General features: G+C 42.8%; 1 protein-coding gene across 4 annotated transcripts in view; it reads left to right on the forward strand.

The window, feature by feature from the left end:
• The window catches only part of RUNX2 (RUNX family transcription factor 2), a 159,009-nt gene that overhangs the window by 81,115 nt on the left and 53,015 nt on the right, over positions 1-24,879 (forward strand). For 2 of the 4 annotated variants that reach the window (XM_056343016.1, XM_056343017.1), the window contains one exon: positions 6,994-12,042. The exons of the other annotated variants lie outside the window; for them this stretch is intronic. In XM_056343016.1, coding sequence (XP_056198991.1) covers positions 6,994-7,472 — 479 coding nt within the window. In that variant the 3' untranslated portion in view covers positions 7,473-12,042. Of the gene's footprint in view, positions 1-6,993; positions 12,043-24,879 lie in introns of those variants that run through there. 4 annotated transcript variants of the gene reach the window in all.

Consider the following 24,879-nt stretch of genomic DNA (forward strand, 5'->3'; position numbering starts at 1 on the left):
AGAGATGCACTAGAATTATGTTCTCACCTGTTGTGCATGAAGCTCTGAAGGGGTTAAAATGTTCCTTCCTCCCTCTGACTTTTGTGAGACTGCTGTGCTTAATAATGTTGCTGTTTAAATGGTCCCAACTAGGCCTTGAAGTTAACACCTTATTGAGGTGAAGGAAAGAGGGGGGAGGGGGAGTTCACAGCTTTTCTGCTGCTATTGTTCGCCAGACCTGCTTGGGGTAACCTGAGGAAAAAAAGGGAAAAGAAATAAAAAAAGATGTAAAATGGTTGGGATTTTTTTTCCTGATTTTTTTTTCTGAATTAAAGGGAGGTAAAGGGCATTTGAAAACATAGCATTTCTTATGATAAATGGTTGCAAGTATCCAAATGACGCACTCTCATCCCAAAATTGAACCAGGGAGGGAGAAGTCCTGTCTGTTGCTTTTGTGGCACTGCATGACCCTGGCCCTTGCAGCACGTAGACACATGCTCAGTGGTGGATGTGTGGGAGGAGCGTCCCTGAGCTCTGGCACGGAGCTGAGTGCCAGTGTAGGTTTGCAGGATCGGGACCTAACAGCTACAGCAAGGGACAGGTACAGGAGGAAGGGGTTTGGGATCCCTGGAAACTGCAGTCCCAGGCTCCATCCTGCAGTGGCGTCCAGAGGGAAGGTGGTACAGCACCTTTGGAGAGTCAAGGCTGGCCTGGAAGGAGGCAGGAGAAGGATCATGCTGTGTGTGATTCAGTAAACACTTGCTAGCAGGAAAATGAAGAGCAAAATAACACTCTACCCCTGATACAGAGGGATGCTTGGAGAAAACAGAGATGCAGCTAGCAAATAATCACTCCCCACCCATCCAAACACATCCCAAAGAATCCTGAAGATTGCAAAACTAAGTGCTCAGAAATTGGGAAATCTCAGTATTTACGTTGCCTGTGCAACTTTAAATCAGCCTCATTCTGCTTATGCATTTTATTACAGATTTTAATTACAGGATCACATGATATTTTTCCCACGGGATTCCTGTCTCATTCAGTGCACAAGATGGACAGTGCTAACTTAATGAGCAGCTCTTCAATATTTTGTTTTCTTCTTGTTCTTTGCATTTCCTCAGGCCTTGCTTATTGCAGAGCATTAAAATCTGCTCTGAAGAAGCAATTCTTAATTTCTTGATGGCCTTTGTTCTAATATTTCTGCCGTAGCATTCGTATACAGTTTGTTGCAGTGCAATATTCCCAAGAAAGAAAGAACGCGTGTTAAAAAGAATACTGAGACTGACTCTAAGGTCTGGTGTAATTCAGTGCACCTTCTTTGTGTCACCTACAGCAGGATTTTTTTTCTGTCTTTGGCCTTCTGTGGACACCTATGATCCTGTTGGCTTCAGCCGCAGCTGTGAATATTTAGCACACATGCGAATCAGAAGCCAACATCTTTGCTGGGCACAGAAAATGAGAGAAATGAAAATGTGATTTGGAGAGGTTTCAACTGAGTCATGTAGGAGCCATGTGGCAGAAAGACGTACAAAATCCAGTTTGCTCAGGAAACAATCGGGTCTCCCTTGCCTTGTTCACTACACCCCTTCTGATTTCTTGCAGCAGTGGATTTGGGGTATATATAGACAACGGGCTCCTCTGTTCCTCAACTCTGATACAACTCCAGGGGAGGTCAGCTTCCATGATGCCTGCAGGGAGGTTTTGTGTAAAAGGAGTAGCATCTTCTCCCGTAGTTGAATGCTGTATCATAGTGCCTGTGGAGAAATAACGTGAATGCTGGTATTGCCTAACTTTCTCACTCTTCACATGGTAACCTTAATAATCTCCTTTTGTTTCTCTCTAGTTGTGTTTATAGTTTCTCAGATTTCTAAAAAAAAAGCAAAACCCAAGTAACCCCTCCTTCCTAAATTTTTCTTTGCGATACCGTAGAAACATCCGCATGGGCTCCTTTGACTTCTGCCATTCCTGCGAATGGAGCCACCGATGAACCAATTCTTGATCAGTACTGACACGGGGATGGGTGGGGATGTCCCCGTGTTCCAGCAGTATTTGCAGAAAAAATGCTGGGACTTGGGACTCCTGGATTTCATTCCAGTCTCTGGACAAGTGTCTTTGTAGGGGCACAGACTCTTCTGCCCATTTTTAGTCAGAATGCTTCTGATTTGTTCATATTTGGCTGGATTTTCATGGCAACAGCTCTCACACAAAAGCCACTCCTATTCCAAAGTTCAAGTCCTTACTTCAAAGCATGGAACTGGTACAGCTTTTCAAAGGAAGGCTCCTCAGAGTTTAAGATTAGTAAAACAATATATTTTTCCCAGCAGAAGAGTTTCAGCTGAAATTTTAAAAACAAATAAATGCATAAATCACAATTTAGTCTGAGACAGACGCCCAGCATGGACAATTTCAGCCAGAATGCTTAAAGTTTGGCAAAGCTGTAAGAGACTGAAAATTGTCTCATCGTGGGAAGTGCGCGGCACACTTCATACGAGGCAATACTATCAGCTGTAAGTAATCCAAGCTGTACATATAATGCATAGATGTAGATGTTAGGGAAGGAAAAACCAGTTTTAATAGATCAATTAGTGCTATGTCCCAGCCTGAATCAAACTATTGAACAAAAACCCACAAAACCTAGTCTCTACTTCAGCAAATGTCTTAACACTCAAGTTCCCCAAAACACAAGTAAATCATTTAGCTACTGGTAAATATATTTAACTATATGTAGCCAAATTTCCTTGAGACAGACTGTTCAGTGACTCTTCAATACAGCACCCCTCTGTTTTCTTGCATCCAATGATTATGCATTGACTTGATGTGCTAGAAGTTTCTCTATTGGAAATACGTGAGAAGCCAAGAAGGCCTTTTTTTTTCGGTGGTGCACTTACAGTGTAAAATAACAAAGCAAATCGCAATATTTGTAAGTTATAAAATTATCCTATAACCCTTTAAAGTAGACGTCAGCTTGCTATACCCACAAGGAGTTAATCTATCCATGGTACATTATGATTTTTAATAATTGGAAGCGATTGGCCAAAGTGCTGTAAACCTGGCAGAAATTTGTTGCCTTATTTTCTGCAAACCACAAGCACACCTTATTAATTGAGAAATGAACATTAACTGGCATTACCTAGCATCTGTAAACTGAAAAAGAGAAATGACCATGGTACGCATTCAGCTGGAAACAGTAGAGTTGCAAAGCTGCAACAGGTAAAATTGGTTTTTAAGCGCGAATGAAAAACCATTTTAGTCGGCTACTGGCAAATGCCCAAGTCTAGGGTTTTTAATGAGGCTTCTGCATCAAAATAAGTGAAACCACATGGAATTTTAATTGTTCTTATTCTAAATATGAAACACACTGGAGCAGTATTCTTGAATCTAGGATGTTAGCATATATATTGGCATATTAACATGACCACTTTTCTGTTCTAAACTGTAGCTCTCAGAAAACTTGAGTGCTAGGTTAGGGAGGAATCAGCTTGGAAGATTTAAAAACAGTTTAACCCGGACTCGTTCAGATGTAAAGAGTTTTTTTAAAAATATCCTGCCCCCCCCGCCCCCCCATATTGTCAAGCACAGTGAGCTGGTCAGACTGTATAGGAAAAGAAGATCACTTGCTGTGCTTGTTGCTGTGCTTCTCTTTCTGGTGGCACAAAATAAAAGTCTCTTCTTTTTGTAGAAGTGTGGTTTCACAATCTTGCGGCCACGATGTAGGGCAGAGGATTTGTGCTTCACCCATTTTATACAAGCTATCACGAGAGCAGGAATTCACAGATGCAAATTGTTTTCTTGCTCTGACGGAGTTAAAATCAGCATAAATCTTTAATCCTGCTGGGGAGATGAATTAATAAATTATTTACTTGCACTGTCATGTTACTATATTGCTGATCGACATCACTATTTGTGCACAACTAGATATACAAAGATGGGTGCCATACCCAGAAGAGCTATTTATCTTCCCACTCTGGCAAAGAGCTAAATACATATACATGAATATGCATATGGTGTTTCCAGGTTAGAACCAAAATCAACCTCAAGACAAGGAGGTCGCACAGAAAGAGGAGGAGGAGGAGGAGGAGGAGGAGGAGGTGGGTGAAAATGTGTCAGTGAGATTGCATAGCAGTGAGGCTGGCAAGGGGCTGAGTTTTAGAGGTGATTTTTTAAGAAGTTTCTAGACTCACTTAGAAAGGACACTTCAGAACAAATATCACAGAAAACTTCCTGATCTCCAAAAATAGCTTTACACAATGGAGATACAGGAGGCTGGGAACAAATTGCAGCCTAGTGCAGGGAGTTATGGAGACAGCAAAAGGCATTTGGACAAAACAGGGGTTGGAGGAGTGAGTGTGCAGGAGCCATGCAGACACAGCCATCCGTGAGATAAGAAAGGGTTATGGTTATTTGGCCTTTAGGTAAATAGGATTGCGCTTTACAAGCAACCGTAAAAACAAACAAGTGTGGATTTACTAGGGTATGTAAGGAGGTCTGTAGCCCCACATTAGAAATTCCTACGTGTGGTGTGCACATTCCCAGTCATTCAACACATGCATGATCTCTTGGCAGCACCCATACAGATAATATTTGGGTCTAGCCCTGAAAGGGGGATTGCCTTTTAATGTGTAAAACTGTATGGATAGTTTGTTATTAAGTTAAAAAAAAAAAGTATTGGTTGCAAAGAAATCAAAATGCTGACGTTCTTCTACACCCTTACACTCATACCAATTCTACCTTTGATTATAAATCTCCTGTTTAGCTTCTATCAAGGTAAACTAAGAACAACTCTGTTCTTGTTGGGAGAGTTGCAACAACAATAAAAGAAAAAAAAATAAAGGAGAATAAGCAGTAGCAGATTGAAACTCAGTATTTTGAGCAGCTGGGGAAATTATGTTCTAACCTTATATTTCCAGATACGTATCAGACCTGTTCACAATATAAAGGATAGTGTTCCAAAATTACAGCTTTGAATCTGGGTGGTATAGCCTCTGGCTATTGTTTGCAGTTGGGAACGAAAGAAGTTGCATCAAGTAGTAGAGTGTTTGCTGTAAAGGTACAAGTTATATTACATTCCATGGGGCTGTGGTTGGAGGGGTTGATGATGGAGACAGACCCATTCACCCGTAGGTCACTGATTCAGTTCCAGATAAAGATAATAGTAATCACATTGTCATCAGAGTTAAAAATGGGCTTTTATAGCCCATTTAAAGCTCTGCACTAAACATCTTTTGAGACGGGCAGATTATAATCCCCAGGTTTCAGGCTCCGTGATCAGGACGCTTGGCTGGCTGTGGCCCAGGTCCTCCAGCCTGAACCCAAGCTGTGCCTGAGCTTTGCCCCCCTGCTGCTTTTAGGGGTCATTGAAGGCGTGGGTTAAATGAGCTGGTAGAACAGGAGAGAACAGTGATCTAAATCACAGTATGTCCCACATAAGGTGGCAGGGTCTGTTGAGTTTGTGGTTTATGGTAGCAACCCATGGTGGGTGCTGTAGGGAGCCAAGGGCAGAAGGGCTGAAGGGACCTGCCTTCTTCACACCAGAAGCAGCAGGTCAGATCCAAAGCCTCTCTGCCAGGGCAGGCATGGCTTCATCTTATATTGAGGATACACAGAGCGTTTCAGTGTTTAGCACATCAGTTTGACATCTAGAAGATGCTGTATTTTCCTTTCAGTTAAATCAGATTTGGCAGATTGGCAGAGATGAGTGAACCCTTGGATCTAGAGGACTGTAAAGCTGTAGAAATGTCAGCTGGGAAGCACAGGGAAAGTCCATTTGATTTCATTATTTTTCCCCTTTATTTCTACCCCACTTTTTTCAGCTCTCTATAAGTATGTGTATATGTATCTACTGCAGAGTGGCCAAAGCATTTGCCTCCTCCTGCACTGCACTTCTGCATTAGTCTTTTTCTCTTTCCCCCCTCCCTTTTCCCACACCCTTTTTGTTTTCCGCATTTCTGGCTCTCAGCGCGAGCTTTCACCATCTTTTTCTTCTGCTCCTGTCCATCCCACAGTCTCCTAAGCAGATCACCAAGCTACTAATGTTTGCTTTCCAGTTCTGCTCCGAAACTTTGGGTGTTTGATGTGGGATTTGAAATTAGGCAAAATGAGTTTACCCATCCCTGTTTCGCGTTAGCCTCCAATCCACAGTGTTACCATCCAGACGTTCACAGTTGCCATAAACTGTGTGGTCTTTTTTTCAACCAGACTGCACAGTCTACATATGAAAACAACTTTTTTTTCAATGGCAAAAAGAGTGTTGGGCTTGTAATTTTCCATCAATTGCAGTGAAAAGTAAGATCTGCATCTTTGCTATCGGCTCAGTGGCCTTCCCTATCCTTTGGATGCAACAAGTAATATTTTTCGGCTATAGGAAGTAGCTGAGCAGATTCTCACCTAAATAAATTGATTTAAGGAAAGAAGTGGGTCTTAGTCACCCCCGGTGTAACTCCCCTGGTGTCAGTGGTGCAACTAACTTGGTGTTGCCAGCTCTTGTAGTTTTGTTACAAGTTGCACAGTAATTTCTGCTTTTCTTGAAACCCCAGCTCCCAAAGGTGTGTGCTGAGGTGGCAATCTCAGCTTCCAGGTGGGAATCTCAGCAACCAGACCTGAGTTTCTTGAGAGGCTAAGGCAAAAAACCCAGAGATACGTAACCCTCAAAGCTCAGAAACCAGAAGGCAAATCACCTCCAAATCCATCTTTTTCTTTTTGGCTCTTTTTCAGTCTCTTGATTTTTGAGATTATTTTTCAACACCCCCTGTTGTGACCCTCGACCACTTCAGGACGGCAATGCCGGTCCCTCCATTGGCATTGGTGGAGTTAGACCAGGGATGAGTTTGGCCCAGCACTTGTAGAAGACAGGTGTATGACTCTGTTCCTTGCAATGTATTATTTGATATGATCTGCTGTTCTCTTGGGGGCCAAAAGAAGTGGGTGTTCTTAGAAAAATAAAATTCTATCATCACTTGATACGAAAAATGGTATTTACAGAATTGTTTTCCCCCGTCTTTTGTTATAATTTTTTAGGTGCTTCAGAGCTGGGCCCATTTTCAGATCCCAGGCAGTTCACAAGCATTTCATCCCTCACTGAGAGCCGCTTCTCCAACCCACGAATGCACTATCCAGCCACCTTTACCTATACACCGCCAGTCACCTCAGGCATGTCACTGGGTATGTCCGCAACCACTCACTACCACACCTACCTACCACCACCCTACCCTGGCTCTTCCCAAAACCAAAGTGGACCTTTCCAGACCAGCAGCACTCCATATCTCTACTATGGCACTTCATCAGGATCATACCAGTTCCCCATGGTGCCGGGAGGGGACCGCTCCCCCTCCAGGATGCTTCCTCCGTGCACCACCACATCCAACGGCAGCACGCTGTTAAACCCTAACTTGCCCAACCAGAGTGACGGGGTGGAGGCGGATGGCAGCCACAGCAGCTCCCCAACTGTCTTGAATTCTAGTGGCAGAATGGATGAGTCCGTTTGGAGGCCGTACTGAGATTTCTTCTGTAGCTGGCCCGACCTCCGCGAGCCAAAAAAAAACAAAAACAAACCCAAACCAAACGGTCAAGTAACTACGAAGTGCCTGGTTTTTCTGTTTTTTTTTTTTTTTTTTTTTTTTTTTTTTTTGTTGGGGTTTTTTTTTTGTTTTTTTTTAATACATTTTACCAATATGTGCAACTGTGTAGATGGGATGATAATGGCCATAAATAACACAAGAGTTACCAACACACCACAACCTATGTTTCTGATTATGCGGATCAAAGAACATAATTATTTTTTTTCCATGGAACCATTTTGCTTTGTTTTATATTTAAAATGTACTTTTTACACACACACACACACACACACACACACACACAAATCACCCCCTAATTTTTTTTTCCTTTTTTCCTTTTTTGTTTTTTTTGTTTGTTTTTTTTTTAATCTAGAGTGTTGTGATAACTAGTGAGTATATTGCCAATGAGGAGAGAACGGACTCCCCGGCTATCAGGAGAAACATGGTGATGCAAGGCAAAGGCTGCATTCCCTTTTATTTTTAAAACAAAAAAACCCTGACCATGAACTCCAGATACAGTTGCAATCATACAACGTATGGGACCCTCTTCACACCCGTAGTGCAATTCAACTGGCTTGTATTGGTGCACATAAAAAGGAAAGCAAAGATCAAGTTGCTTCCATTTTGCCATGATACATTCAGATTAAAACAGCTGTCCCAAAAAACTCTGTCCGAGCCTTGCTGCAGATAATGGTTGGAATTTCTCTGTGTTCATTGCTTTTTTGGTTTGTTTTTGGGTACTTAAAGAGAACAAGTCTTCAAGTTAGGCTAGACAACCCTGGGGTTTCCTTTTTGCTTTTGTATCTGTTCATTTTGCCTTTGATTAGCCAAAAACCAAAAAATAGCAACCTTTAAAAACAAAAAACAAAATGTTATTACTTATGCAAAATATGAAAATGGCAATATATATTACTAGAGCCAAAATGGTATACATAGTATTTTTGTTCGGCTATGTTCTTTTTTATTTTTTTTTAAATTATAAATGTGTAAAATTTGAGGTTGTTTGCTAACATGAATCATCGTATAAGTTTAAAAGAATATTTATAATTATTTAATGACATTTGGACCCTTTAAATGTTTCTTAATGTAATGATATATTGACTTCGGTCTCTAAAAGTCTTTTGGGTTTTGTTTTGGTTTGTTTGGGGGTTTGTTTTTTTTTTTTTTACTTATTACATTTCTGCTATGGTGTAAACCTCAAACCTTTACCCAGCTCTGAAAACCAGTTCCAGTGTGAACCAGTTTACAATGTGACTTAAAAATGACAAACCCAACCCAAATGCATCCACATCAAATGATTTTGGATGTAGGATCTTTTTATATAACTTATGAAGGAAATATTGTGTTTAAAATATTTTTATTAGCTGTCTGGTTGCCTTCAACACAGTCTTGCCTTTTAATCAGTAGTTGTGGAGACACTGGAAAAATGGTAGGAAGGATGAAACATTTTTCCACCCTTCCCCTAATTTCTTCTTCTCCCAGAACTTTTCTTAGAACTTCAAAATTTGAAAATATTCATATTTTAAAATGTTCTGTTTTGACAGCGTGATTTGAATTTCGACAAGGTTTTTTTTTTTCCCAAAGAAAAAACAAAACCATTTCAAAGCCCTTCTTTTACAAATAATGAGCTGTTAAATATCTCAGAAATGGGATTAAGGGAGAATAGGTGAAACTTTTTCCCCTCCCCTTGCAATTTCAGCCCACTTGATGGAAGAAAAAGATTCAAAACTCGAGACAGAAACTGCCTGGTAGGGAATCCCCACCCATTAGCATTAAATGCTAGAGCTGTAAGGATGCTGTGTTGACTTTGAAGCTGATGTGGCTGTTGCCGTATTAGAGGGACAAGCACAAGGGCAACAGTATTCACCTCTGCAAACGCTGAAGGTAAAAAGTCACCTTAAAAGCCACCCTGGGGCTCTCAGGCATGATACAGGGAGAGCAAATTGCACCCAAACCCCTTAACCAACCTGTCTGCCACCAAACTATCCAGCGGAGGGGCCCAAGTTTTGCCCAGCCCAGGGCTGCTATGGCAAACAGGGAGGCAACGTGGCATCGGATGGATGCAGTGGGAGCTGAACCGCCCTCCCCACACTATCCCTAAGCAGGTGATGCTAAGCCTGCTATAGTGAGATGTTCAGCACATGCTGATGGCGTTTGCCGGTGCTCCCTCCTTGCCCTGCCTTAGCCGTCGCCATCTGCAGCCTACTCGGGGGGGCTGTTGGCCACCATACCGCTCCTTGGCTGTACTTTGGCTACCTCCAAAGTATCGCAATAAATCATCGGTTGGGCATAGCCATACAGAGCCGGACAACACCATCACCACTCGTTAATAGCGAAGCTGTTAAACGAGTTGACGTTAGCATGGTACATTCCTCTGATTTGCGTGACGACGCGCTCTTAAAAAAAATAATTAATAAAGTCTTTGCCTTTTAAAGGTTGTATACCAAGTATGCTTAAAGTATAAGTAAGACACTTTGTTTTTCTTCTAATACTTAGTTTTCCTTCAAAGATGGAAGCTGTAATTGATTCTATTTATTGTTGGTTTGTGGTAGCTTGAAGCATACCACTGTCCATTTATTTGTAACTGTAAAATACGTTTGTTAGTCTCAGCAGCACTTAAAAAGCCAGTGTCTGGTTACACATTTCAGTTTTGTTTTTTGTTTAGTAAGCAAGAGAAAAAGATGTACTGCCAGTGCAAGCTGTTTCCTATTTAATAAAAGGTACTATATTTGTACATTATTTGTTATTGCTGAGAAGGGCTTTTTAAGGTTTACTGTATGCATATTAAGTAATTTTTAGGGTGCTTTTGTGTTGAAATGTTGTTAAGAGTGGCTGCAGGCAGCAACCCAGGTTGGTGTTTTTTTGGGGGTGGGATTTTTTTTTTTCTTTTTTTCTTTTTTTTTAAGACTTTGTTGTAAAATTCAAGCACTTGGGTTTTGTTTCTGGATAAATCCAGCACAGACCAGACACGTTTTGCTCAGTACTGACAGGACTCTGTTTGTGTCACCGTGGTTTTTCAGCTGGACCGTTAGGGACAGACGTTGAAAACATTTTCTCCGCCTGGTCGAGGTGCACATGCCCAACCCGTACCCTCAGTTTCCTGGCCATACAGGCAGGCGTCTGGCCCTGCCTGCTTGAGATAGGAAGGAAAGGATTTTCTAAGTACCTATGGATGGAGGAGCACCAGCCCCTTGACTTTCAGTAGACTCCCATGCTCCTGAACCCTCCTGGTGCCTTTGGAAAATCTCTCCTGGTACATCAGGCTGGTCACAGAGGGAGGTGTCAAGGCTGAGGCAGAGATGCTCATCAAAGCTTTTGGAAAATGCTTTTGAGTTCACTTGGAAATACTCTTGAATCAGGATTTCAGACCAAAAAAAAACCCCAACCAGCACTATGCAGTAAATCATATCAGATTATTTGACATTTTGCGAGGTGCTTAGCATCAGCAGAAAGGAGTTTTCTCAAAGGTACGGCAGCTCTTCCCTTCAGTGAGCGGCAAACTTTGGCACCAGTCATAGATTTAAAGGTTTAAAAATGGCTTTTTTTGACTTTCCAGCTCTCTTACCCTACCACAGATTTACTTCCAGCACAACAGGCACAATGTCCCTTTTGCCAAATGGAGGGATTAAATCCTCCTCTCCCTCTTCCTAAGGGTAACCAGATCGGGGTCAGTGGGTCGGGATGGATGAGTAAAGCAATTTGTTTAACCCACAGCATCATTCGTGTGGCATTTATTGTTTCTTTTAAAAGACCAGCTGCTGTGTCTTTCTTAGCATTGAACTTTTTTTGCCAGCAGTCCCCTGAGCAAAGATTTATCGGTTTCCACAGGTACCATCTTGAGTGGGGAAAATTTTGCACTTTCACACTTAGCAAAGCAAAGCTCAGCCCCACGCCGGGCTGCATGCGGCCACAAGCCATGAGCAAAAGCAATAATTAAAACCTGGATCAGCCATGAGCTCAAAGAAGCCCCATTCTCTGAACCCCTGAACTTCTTCTTGTTTTTAAATAGAATGCATTTCATTTTAACATTTTCTGAGAACTTTTTTAGATGTTTGTTTACTTCCATGTTTACAGATAACTCTTTGCTTTTTTTTTTTTAATGCAGTACTTTTAAGTATATCAGCCAAACCCATACTTTTACAGTAACTTTTGTTTTAGGTAATATGAGTGACATTCCAATTTTTTTTTGTTGTTGTTGTTAAATATGCTTTACCAGTCTTGAATTTCCGCTGGAACAAAATATTTGTAGCATTTTGTGTAAATACAAGCTTTAATTTTTTATTTTTTCAAGTGCTGTCACCTGAGACTTGCTTTTCATGCACATATTGTACAAACACACTCTGCTTTATGCCACAGATGATGATTGTGGATCAGTTTACTTCAACTTCAAAGGGACTATTTGTATTGTATGTTGCAACTGTAAATTGAATTGTTTTGGCATTTTCTCATGATTGTAATATTAATTTGAAGTTTTAATTTCATTTTCAATAAAATGGCTTTTTTTTGTTAATGTTCTTCTATGCTTCTGTTTCTTCCACTGTCTCCTCTTAGCACCAGGCAGGGTAAAGTACATGGTAGGGCACAGTACTAGCCCTTCTGTGGTGGCCCTCTCAATTTCTGCAGTGCTTAAGTTTGCAATTAAATATAGAAAGCAAGTTTCCAGGCCTATGGGTAGTAAAGGACACCTTCTAAATCTGATCTCCAATGTTGCTTCTTCTCCTGAGTCTGCAAACTAGCAAAACCTGTGTTTCTTAGAGGAGTGCAAACTGCTCCATTCATCTTACTAGCTTGTTAACTCTGAAACCTAACAACTGACATTAGCCGGGACGTTCTGATGCTGGGGGCAGAGCTTAAGGTATAGGAAAAGCTGGGATACATTTCCAAACTGGGGGCAGTGGGGAGAGATTAGGGTTTATGGTGCTTTTCCAGGGTGGGGGTTGCGCTATCCCCACCTCCTCCTGGTCAGATCTGAGGAATGCAGTTACAGATAATCTTGTGATTTGCATGGCCTGAGGCGAGAATCCTTTCCAAGCAGCAAAAGATATATGGATAGGGAGGCGACTGGGGGAGGAGGCTATTTTTCCTCCTGCCTAGTGTCAGGGATAGGAGGAGATGCAGCTAATAAAGGTGAGGTTAAGTTCACCCAAGGCTGTCTGCAGGAGGAGAGGAGAGGACAGGAGTTGTTTGCAAGCTTGTGCCTGGCTTCATAGTAAGTTCATATCCTTTTTAGCTATTTCTTGAGTCTGCAAAAGTGCAATAGTAGCACAGAGGCATGAGGGTTTGATCACTTCAAGAAACCTTTAACTCTGATGTTTAAATGTCACTAATACTGATTTTGTGAGCTCTGTTGGCTTTTCATGGACCTACATATTTCTTGTGTGGTGGTTGAAGACTGAGATAATGTTTGGGGGTTTTCAAGGGTGCTTTCATTCCAGCCCATAATCTGAGTCCTAATTTTAGACAAGGTTTATCCAAGAGTGAGGAACCAAGCAAACCAATCAATGCTTTGTGGTGTAATTGCTATAGAAATCATTTTGGTGGGACTTAGGCTACGAACATTAGTACTAAGACTTTCCGCTGCCCTCTGGTGCACAGGTTAACCCATCTGGGTTAGTCAGAGCGCAGCAGGATGTTCACTATGTTCTTGCTTTCATGGTCACTTAATCCAGATGCTCATAAAAGGAAAGAAAGCATTTTTCACCATTTCATATGGTCAAGTGGCGGGACAGGGGCTTAGGGAGGTCATGCCACTCTGTTCTTGGAGGTTTACAGGACCTGACTGGGTAAAGCATGGAGCAACCTGTTCTGACCCCAGAGCTGTGGCTGCTCAAGCAGAAGGTTGGGCTGGACACCTCCCACGGTCCCCTCCAAATTACCCCAGAGCCCTGTGAGTCAGACTAGGAGCTATCTACTGCAGGTTGCTGTCTAAGCTAAAAACTGCTTGCATGACTGCACGGATAGCATATATTCAGCTAAAACTAATCTGAATAAAGAGGTTTGACAGGATGATATTCTTACTTAGGCGGGTTATTGAGGAGTTACAGTGATCCATCTATCTTTTGTTGGTTTCTAGCACATTTCTCTGGGGATAGCTACAGCAGACAAGGTCAGCACAAGAGTTGGAGGAGTCAAACCATCACTGATCCAGTGCAGGAAATCCCATCATAGATCATACTGGGGTGTTACTTTTGAGTTTTTGATTCATTTACCCTTTTGCAGCTTGAGAAGGTGAGTCTCATTCTCTTGCCTTAGCCAGAAACCAACCACTCTTGAGACACAATGACCACCACTGGTCAGTGTGGAGGACTGCCTGATGTGGAGCCATGGGGAGCAGTGGGGGGAGATCAAACTCAAAATACTTTTAGAAGATAAGATTTAAAGATGCTTCCTACAAGGGGTGGTGACCATTGCCTTCCCCACCTTTTGCTGCCAGTAAATAGCTTCTTGCTTTGGGGTTGTGAGGGTTGAACGTCCACCCTGGATCGCTGGAATCAGGCCTTTTCTGGTCCCACGTAGTGTGCATGCGGCGGGCAGGATCTCGTGCTGCCTTTCCCTGTTAGCCTCTGTTTTAACTTTTTAATTTCCTGTGGCTGTGAGCAACACCGGAGGGGCTCAGAGCAGCCACGTGTTGGCAGCCACAGGCCTAAATCAGCCTTTTTTTGTGCCTAAAATGAGCGCTGGGGGAGAGGTGGGGGAGAGAAGGAGCAGAGTCTGGCTTTATGGTTCAGCACCAAGTCCTGCACTGGCACCAAATAAAAAAATCATCAAAGTGTTTACTGGGCAAAAGGAGGAAATAACCTCAGTTATATTTCCAAGGATTGACATGTACCGTCTAGTTACCTTCTGCATGGTTGGGAGGAAATGAATTGGTATTTTGGGGTGAAATCCCTCCCCTGGGCCATCACTTGTGGATGGTAAATGCTCTGCATAAGTCACAGCAGTGCTCTGCAGCACCTGGGGGGGTCACGCTAGAGCATGTATTTGGGTAGCAGAGGGTATGGCACGGTGTGGGTGACCAGCCTTGCAGCTGCTCAGGCGCTCACCACATGGCTGAATGTTTGCAGAGAACAGCCCAAGAGCATTATTCACGAGAAACACTTGTTGGACAGGTTAAAATTACAAGCAAATCCTTAGAAATCCATAATCTTTGGGTAAGTGATGGGCATGACTGTGGCAGATAAAATACTGGAGGCAGCTTGAGCATTTCTACTCAGTGTCTTGAAGAAAAGTTTTAACGTGAGCTTAAAGCAAAAAATGAAATATGTAGCATTCAAAAGGGCTGTGTTTGGCCTTCTGTAATTATAAACTTTCTCCTGTAGATCTGCTGAGGCAAATATCTGTCTGGGATGTATGGAGCTGTTCCCATGGGGTCTCTTTGTGATACTTATATGGCCTGGGAGGGGGGGACATCAGCATCTACGCCTCTGGGAATAGGAAGCTGCTGGCCCCAGTAACAGATAAGGCTGTGAGATACAAAGAGAACAAAGCCTAAGCTTCCAAAAACATCTGGTGATCTGATGCAATGCAAACAAAGTAACTTGGAACCTATGAGATGATTTAAAATTGAAGTTCGCAGGACTTCCCTGCTACTTTGATGCAGATTAATTGCATATATTACTTAGGGTAGGTGCAACCTGCATTTCTAATGCCATCTGTGTTATCTAAATAACAAATGGACTTGAATTTCCCTCCTGCAGTTCAGGTAAGAGAATAAAATGAAATTCCTATAGCTATATTTGTAAGAACTTGTAAAGATGAGACAAACTAGCTCTTGCTCTGTAGCTGGGAAATTTCAGCATCTTCTGATTTTGCATGATTCAGCATCATTCTCCAGGCAGCTTTGGCCTCCTTCTTTAATGCCTCAGTTTCCCTAAATGTAGAACAGGGAATTTACTATTTCCCTACTTTGTCAGGGTGTCCCATGGGCTCAGTGTTTATAGAGAGCTTTGAACTTGTTGTTGTTTAGCTCTTTTTACTACAAATCCGATGTTTGGTCTCACACCATTGGACAGTGTCCTTTGAAACAGCACATTTCTAAACCACATGTTTAGAAAAATTGACCCAGTTTCCAGACTGCTGATCTGGTCAAGAAACAATGCGGAGTTAAGGCCAAGTTGTGCTGTCTCAACAGATTTACTCGGGATTTGTGGCGGGGCAGGAAGAAAAGCAGAGATCGCCGCAATCCATGGAGGCAGCCCTTGGCCGCTCCCTCCCGGCAGCTCACTCAGAATGAGCAGCTGGAGCTTGCAGGATGTCCCAACACTTACAGAAAAGCAAACAACTCATCTTAAAGTTGATGTGCCGCAGCAACTTGCCAGTGATTAATGCTCACCATGGGGCCAAGTTCAGATGGTCATTACGCCAGTACAGATCAGCTGAAGTCCCTCTATTAATAGTCCCGTGGTTTTGGATGCCAGCATTTTTCAACCTGTAAATGTGGGTGTTAGCAATGAAGCGTCACCAAAATGCTGGTTGGAAGGGGTCTCCATGGGTCTCCTGGTTCAAGGGAGGCTCAATACAGGACCACCACCACCACCACATCTGCTCAGCATGGCTGTGTCCAGCAAGTCTTGAGATCTTTCAAGCGTGGAGAGCTGGGGCTTCAGCAGAGCATCTCATCCCCACACTTCTCCTAATGTCCACCCCCAACCTCCCAAAGTGCAATTGGTGACTTTTCCTCCAGCCTCTGGGTCTGGGTTTTTCCCGCCTCTGGGTTTGGGCACACAAGGCACAGTAAGGGTTTAAAACCTTCTTGCACATCTGTAGGAGTCCAGTGCTTGGTGATCTGTCCATCCTTTCATTTCTATTCCTCCAGGCTGTAAGTTTAGAGTACTATTAAAAATAAAGTTGGAGCCTATACACTAAGGCAGCCCCTCACCCCTCAGCTTGTTTACTTTTTAATTTCCGCAGTTGGAAAAAGAAGTCCTTAGTAGCTAAAAATGATGCTGTTACATCCCAATGCTGTGAGATAGCTTCTCCCAGGAAAGCACAATTTTTATCCTTGCTCTGGAGCGTACGAGGCTGGTTGGCAAACGTCAGGAAATAGGAAGGAAAGGCCATGGCAGAAGTGAAAAAAAAACCCAAACCAAATAATCCAGACAGATCTCAGGAAACCTGGATGCAAAGGATCTTTGTCCTTTTATTACCAGTAGTGGTGTTCTCCTAACAGAGCAGGATGTTCTCATCTTTTAATAACAGCCAGCCCGGATGCTGAAGTCTCTTCTGCAAATACTGTACAAGTGAGAAGGAGAACAGCTGATTTCTGTTAAGATGAATACACCAGGAGAATAAGCCAAAAAAAAAAAAGTATGGGAAATCTCCAGAGGTCTTTTGGTTTTTTTGTGTTTTGGTTTTTGGGTTTTTTTTGTTGTTTTTTTTTTTTTTTGCAATGCTGTTTGGCAGCTGGATCTCAAAGTCAGGACTGAAAATCCAGTCTGTGTTTCTGTCCCTTTGCTGATCAGTCACCACATGTTGAGCAGCAATTCCTGCACCGCTTGGGGATTTGGAGCAGCATGGGCGGCAATTTCCCCCTGTTCTTTAAAGAGCTGCAAAATCCACCGCCTCTGGCTTTGTGGAGCTGTAGAAAGTACCAGGCAATGAGGAATTTGCTTGACTTGCTCCTTGCCATAGAAAATGGTTACATGCTGAGTCGGGGCCAGTGATTTAAAATGGCATCTTTGTTCCATCTTTTTTTGTACTTTCTCCTCTGCCTTGTTTTCTTTCCTTCGTCTATTTTATTTGTCTGGAAGAGATTAATTCAAACTACAAGATAGAGACAGGATTGTGGTTTTATAAGGCATTGTATTGGGTATTAAGAAAGATGCCTCTTACTCTACTCACGCTGCCCCTTCAATCATCTTTTCCTTATGTGCAGCACAGAAACTGCATTTCCCTCCAGGCAGGGATCTTTGAAATCACAGTAAAATCACACAGGTTTGTAATGTGCTTATAGGTACAGGATGGAAAGTGTTAGAGAAAAGTAGGGTACATGGTGACGTGATATTCTGTATTTCCGTAATGGGGTAATGTCCAAGAGAATAAAGAACTGACTGTGTAGCATGTTCACACATTTTTCTCATATGCTGAATGGCAGTCCTTGAAAACAGTTCCTAGAAACCAGAAAAAAACCCATTGTGAAACAACGGGGAGAACTTATTCAATATTTAGGATTGCTGGCTAATGACTACAAAGAGGTTTACGGAGAACTTGTGCAACTGTTTTCCTTGCCAGCCAGGGAAGATTTTGTACGTGCTGTTTCAGACCTCCATCTCTCTGCCTGACCAAGAGGATCCCCACATTTTCTATTTCCATAAGATTATGAAATTTTCATAAGATTATGAAGTCTTAAATTAGGAACTGATTTTGATTGCTCCATTTAACAGGGCACAAGGAACTCTTTTTTTTTTTTTCTTTTTCTTTTTTTTTCGCATTGCATTTATTTAGAAAAGATACTTTTAGGGGATGGTCATCTTAAGACTGGCATTTTTTTTATGGTGGACATCTGCTCTGGAGGAGCTACCCAGCTCCTCCACAACAGAAAATAGCAACAGATAACGTCCTGATGAACTGCAATGTTACCTGGTTGTCATCTCTGGGATTTACTGATCTAGCTGTTTGTGGCACAAGGGACTGACCCTGTGCCCGCTGTGCCAGAAGCACCTGTGATGAAGGATGGAAAGACGATCCTCCACTCATGGCTGAGGGCATGACATACACACCTGCCTGTGTTGGACCTCACCGTCTGGAGAAAAGAAAAAATAGAAAGAGTAATTTAGGTCATCTACAGCGTGACAACCTCAAAACAGGAAAGCACAAAGCGCTGGTACCTGAGCAGACTGTGGTTCGGAGGGGCTGGCACCTCCCTGAGTCTGTTCAAGTCAAGTCAGTGGGGGCTTGCACCCATCTCGGTGGGGCTGAGGGGTGAAACCCTGATGAAGATGGGTAAATGAATGCATACCATACACAGAAGTCCTCTCAGAGGCACATGTCCACGCTCACATCCTGGTTTTCCTCTGGAAGTAGTAGGGTCCTGAAGGCACCCCCTGTTCCCTCTTCCCCAGAAGGTGTTGCACATATAGAGCCAGCATTCTGATTTTGCATTTGGCTCTTTCTTTCTGTCAAAAAGCAAAGCTAAAATGACATCCAGTTTGCACTCTGAGGAAGCGTAGGCTTGCTGACGTTGCTGCCAGATTTGATGTTGCTGTCCTCCCTTTGGCATTGTAGTGACTGCAGTGTTAGAGGATTTTAATTATAAATACTTCCTGACCCAAGGGATTACATCACTTTCCTAGGCCTGTGACCCAAGCCCATCACTGGTACATGCAGGGCTTCTCCTATCCCTTTGTGTCCTTTCGGCCCCACAATGGTGTTGTGAACCAAAATGAGGGGAAATCATAGCCACCTGGCTTGGTGCCCCTTGGTTCTCAAGACCCATGGAAATGTTCACCTGACATAGAAAATGCTAAGACTGAATGTGTAAAGGTCTCCTGCTAGAGGTGACCACAGACCTCAGGCCTTGCAAATGAAACATCAAAGTAATTTCTTCAGTGCTTCTTTGCCGCAGCAACTAGAAATGAGACATTGAACCTCAAAGACGGAAGACATGAAGCTCAGAAACGCACCCACACCCACATACAACATCAGAAAGGAGGCAATCAATTTTTCAGTTGCTTCCCAGAAATAGAAGTAGTTCACTTTTGAAAAAGTTTTCTTAAGCTCACTCTCTTCTCAAACATCCAGAAGTGATGGGTACTTAATAAAAGTTGTGTAATGCTTTAGATAGGCATCAATGGAAATATTGAATATGCATATGAATTGGCCTCTGTATTTACCACCTTTTTAAGTCATGGGTGGCTTTTGAAATATTATCAGAAACGGGTAAAAATATATATGGGGCAGGGGAGCTGATCTTGCTACGAACCCTGCGGTAACTGGGTTATTTAAGAAAATTGATTGTTATTTAGTTACTTCGTTTAGCTTAAAATGCAGTTACTGTTTTTCTTCCAAGGCTTTTTGGCTGCTGTACAGCTGTTGTTAAGAAATCAGTATTTCTTAGTAAAATATGTACCCATTAGTTAATATTTGTGACAAGGCAAATTTCAAAGAATTGAAAGGCTGTGACGCCATTTTTCTGGAAAAGGCTAATACCTTGCCAGTAAGCACATTTCTCCTTAACAGGTCAATATCAACCCCAATCAAAAAAGAAAAGTGGGATCGCAGTTTTGGGGATTTTTTTTCTGCCACAGATGTTATAGTTGTTCACTCTACGTTGCCCTCTTCACGTTCACAATAAAGGCTTAAAAACATTATTAGCCAAAATACCCAAAGGAATTACTTGCTTCAGGTAATAAATGGTAGAACTGAGTCCTGCTGGTTTTCCTTTTGCAGCCAGTAAAAGCCATCTGAATGTTTTCTGCAATGATAACGGTGGGAAGCAAAGCCTGGAATGTCATTGCCTTCTAGCTTGGGACTTCTCACCTGCCAGGTTACACCTTGCAGCTCCCAGCGACCTCAGGGCTGGGGACAATGGCTAACTCATTCCCTAAAGCAGGAACTTAATCCCTAAATTGCCCTAAAAAGTTTTCACAGACTATATAAGAAGAGTTATACAGACCGTTATTCAGAAACCGAAGCTAGATGCCGGAATGGATATCCTCCACCATGCAGACAACAAAAAGAATTTGGCCCAAGACATGCTCAAAGGTGATCTCATTAAGACCTAATTTTCTGAGATTTAGGGATTAGGGCCAATGATTTCTAGATTTCTCATCCCCTATATGTGTATTTATGGACTATTGTAGTGCTTATGTGGTACTCAAATATTTAAGAATGGAACATAAGAAAACTCCGGCTTCCTTGCTGGCAGAAGCACCCTAAAATGCATCTTTGGACTTTGGGGATTTTTCCTTTCTGTGCATGTGAGTGGATCGGTACCTCGTACCCAGGTGTGTTTGTGGGTCTGTGTAGGGCAGGTTGGCCCTCCCAAGGGAAACAGAATGTGAGAGAGTGCCAATGAGGAGGTGGGATTTGCCCCTGGGTTCGCATGGGAAAATCCATTCTCTTTGCAAAACATATTTCTGTTTCCTAGGAAAATGAAGGATTTTGGCCTCTAGATACATAGATTTGAAGGTCACCTGGGTAATGAAGTAGTGGTGAGGCTGACAGTTGTTAATTTATACTCTTTATTGCTGCGGTGCTTTGGCATACCCCTGTGTGCAGAAACCCATACACCCTGAGCCCAAAACAGTATGTGTGATTGGACTGGAGGTTTCCAGATAGTTTTGAAGACTTCAGAAGATGGGGAAAGACTTCTCCTCCAGTTAGTAGTTTGGTCATTTGAGCTGTAATTTATCCCCCTGCCTCTCTGTAAACTTCGGTGTCTGATACTGCTGGTGTTGGAGATCAATTGACTGAATATCAGTGAGACAAAGCAATACCTTTAGTAGGCAAACCAACACAGATGGAAAAAAATGATAAGTTCCTGGCCAATTCATTTTTAAGACTCTAAATAAAAAAAAGAAACTGGAGAAACTGGGAAAAATTGCACTGAGTTTACTGTAAGTTTATAAATTATCTGAGACATAAAAGTAGAGCAGAGAGGGACCTTGCAATGGGAAAGACGAGGGAAAAGATTAAGTGCCACAAAAGCAGTATTTCTGTTGCATCCATAATGTATCTACCATAATTTAGTACAGTTATGAATGTCAGTTCTCAGGTTCATTTTGCATTGGTCTTCTTACAGGACTTAGAGGTCATACGTAGTTCACCTTTCTTCTGTCCTTGTAGCCTTCAGCAGTTGCTTTTGGGAGTTTACAGTGTGTAGGTTGGACTAATCAGCTGCCTCAAAAAGTTCTCTCTCCCCAAGCCTGACTGTTTCTCTTTCAACAAGTTTACAACCTTAGACTCCAGGAGCTTGAATTTTAAGTCTGTGACCTTGTGCTGGTTTCTCAGTATGAAGCCTGGGCATTGAGCCCCATGTTGTAATAGCAAGAACATGGCAAACTGCATGGCCAGTGGGTTTCTTTTAGAGGTGGCAGATCTTTCACAGAGAACTTTTCCGCCCCCAGCAGATAAATTGGGGATAACTGGTGTATTGGCTGTTATTGACATTCTTGCATATGTTTCCTGGAGAGGAAGAAATTTGTATAGTCTTTTGCTCAGTGCAGAAAAGCAGAGCACCCAGGAAAAATGAGGTGTCCCAGGCTTTGAAACATGCTAATGGGTGTGATATCTTGCTGTGCAGATGCCTCCCCCTTGCAGCCAGCACCTCATAGTCCCACTTGAGCAAAGCTTAGCCACTTTCTGCTTTGGGCTAAGCCATGAGAAAGCTGGGAGATGTCGCTTTTGATGCAAAGGAAACAACCACTGTTTTCTTGACACTTTGAACCCCTGTTTTCTTATCAGGCGTCACGGCGGTGTCACAAAGATGCTGAAGATAACAAAGGAAAAGGGCTAAACCACATGAATCTAGTTTCATTATGTACATTTTATTTTGCTCTGACTTTGTCTAGGCGGTCGCATCCTGACTGCCTTGTGTGACTCGTGTAGAAGCAATTTCTATGAATAGCTGCTGCCGCTTCGAGCTGTTCTGTGAATAAGAAGGGAGCTCTATGAACACAAAGTGCAGGCAGACAAAAAGAGTGATTTTGTAAGGAATTACATCCTTCTTTCAGTTCAAAGGTTTAACTTAGACTTTTGAAGGTGTTCAGCTTTAATTTTCAGCCCCCTTTTGAGGGAGACAGAGCTACTGGGATTGTACGGTGTGTGGACCCAAGGGCAATGTCTGTCTGTCTCTCTGCCTGTTGCTTCTCAATCCTGTGGCCAGTCACACCTCAGTGAAATTCAGCAATTTCAGAACTCCTGAATTCAAATGCAATTCATGATGGCACGTCCCCAGATGTTTCTGTCCAAGCACGAGTTTGGGTGCAACCTTTATTGTCCAGGAAATAAGACAACCAAGACAAGCTGTATTGCAGAAGAGCAAGCTCCTGTACCCGTGGACAAGGCTGGTTTGCTCTTTCTACGATTCTTAAATTCCTCAAATTTCTGGGAGTATTTTTATTCTTTTCATACTTTTGCAGACCCTAAATTTTAGGCCTAGACTAAAGCAACAGAAGACTCAGAGGCCTCCTAAAAAGTTTGTCCCACTGATTCTTTTGAAGTAGCTCATTGCTTCAAACTGAACCACTGCCTACAACTGCCACAAAACATTACTGCTTGTTATAGTAATAGGAAAGGATTTAACCATGTCTGTAGAACAACTTCATCCCAGGATCCAGGTGTACAATGTCTTTTTCATCATACGTTATCCTAAAGTCTGCATCATTTTCAAGTGGCTCACTGGCTTCTAAAGGATGACATACCCATGGCGCCGGGGTGTGCCTGGTCGTATACATGAGTGTGTGTGTGTGTGTGTGTTTTCTGTTGAAAATAGTTTCGTGAGCTTTCTGAGCTCGTTGCCTGCTGGTTAAGCATACTGAGGGCTGGAGGAGCTCTTCAGTGTTCAAGGATGAGATGACTTCAAAGGCTGAGTCCACAGCAGGCAATACAAGTGCCCCAGAGTGCCCTTTTCCTCTCCAACCATCAGCATATTTGTGGCTCTGGTGCACTATTGCCATATCCGAGCTCTTCTGCTGGGAAAAAACTGGACCGTGCACCATTTCCCTCTGCATCTGGATGTTCTTCAAAGGAAATACAGGCTGGACAGCCCCATATGCATCAATGAGTCCCCAAACAGGACAACTGGCAGACCCATGCTTCCCAGCCCTGGTTTATAGGCTCAGCTATAGATGTGCCATGTTTCCTTTCCCTGCAAGAAATTTTCATGCATAGAAAATGAAGCTTGTGAAGAGGCTTTGGGCTGACGAAGATTGAAATAGGGCAACTCAAATGGTGGCTCTTGGCAAATGTGAGATAAAAGGCATTTGCAGAAAGCCCAGTAAAGAGGTTCCAAGCTAACATGTTTGGCCTCATCTTTGCAGCCCAGCGTGCATGGCCCATCGGTGTGGTGACATGCTGTCAGTCATTGAGCTGCAGTGACACGATCATGTGCCTGCGCCCTCTGATTCTGCACAGCAAAGGATAAAATATTTATCAGATTTGACCTAGATTTGGCCTTGATTTTTAAAGACAGGCTCGTTGCTTTATGAATAAACTCAGGATGTTGAACATAAACATCTGAAAAATAGGAGAGGATGACTCTTCTCACTCAAGCTCTAGAAACCAGAAAATGAGATAATTAAAATTTTAAAAGAAAAGTCCAGGAAGTGTGGAAGCATGATAGGAAGATGCTCCATTTAAAACAATTCGAGTTCCCACTTTCCATATCCTCGGCAACATGATACTCCTGGACTAGCAACAGCCGTGTTGTGCATCCATGCACACTGTGGGTTATTCCTCATATAAGCAGACTTGAGCTAAAACTGGAGCCATACACTAGCCTGAGCCCTTGATAAGAGGCAGCCACTGTAGAAACCAGAGACTTGAGCTTCTTCCAGGAACCCTGGGTGAGGTGTTTTCAGAGAAAATGTTGAGCTCTCTCTTTCTGTCTACGAAAAACAGCTAACTGTTAATGCAGGCTTGGCTGTTTTCTAAAGGTTTTTGCTGTAGCCCAAACTTCTAGATAGGAAAATAATACAGACAGAGTAGATCTTTCCTCCTGGCTCTGCTAGTTGTTTGCAAAAGGCTTATCCCTTACCAGGGTTGCCTGTCTGGGTGCTATGCATTTGCACACTTTGGGCTTCTTTCGGCCTGTCCTTTGCACTCCTGACATCTGCCCAGACCTCTACCCTGGTGCCCTGACCTCCTAACACACAGAGTTCATTTGATGAGAAAAGCTGAGCTTGTGGAAATCTTTTTTTTCCCTTCTGACTGAGCAAACGGGAGCGTTCGCACCTCCTGACGTTGGGCTGCAGTGTGGAAAGGAGAGCGAGATTTATGAAGCCTGGGAGAAAATAAAGTAGAAAGAGAGCAGGTGTACCAACAGTGATGTTCTCCTGGGAGGAGGCAGGAGTCTATTTCCATCTTGGTTTTGCCAGGTGTGAATCTTTCCAGGACGTGTAAATAACACTGACTAATTAATGCTGACACACAGCAGCCACCCCCCCAAAACCCAGCCCAAGGTAGGGATGAGTTATTTGGGAAGAACTGCTGTGAGGTGCTGCAGCTTCATCCGGCACCCCTTTGCCAAATCAAACCATCATCAAAGTGACTCACACAGTGTTTGGTCCCTATTGTGATCATAGAAATCAGGTGTCAGGTAGGAGAACGATGTCCCAAAGATGTCCTTGCCCATGGCCTTAGTAGACTTGATCACTGGGGCTGCGTGGACTAAACAGTGCCAGGGCTT

Source organism: Falco biarmicus, chromosome 6 (genome assembly GCF_023638135.1).
Source record: "Falco biarmicus isolate bFalBia1 chromosome 6, bFalBia1.pri, whole genome shotgun sequence".
In the NCBI taxonomy this organism is placed as follows: domain Eukaryota; kingdom Metazoa; phylum Chordata; class Aves; order Falconiformes; family Falconidae; genus Falco; species Falco biarmicus.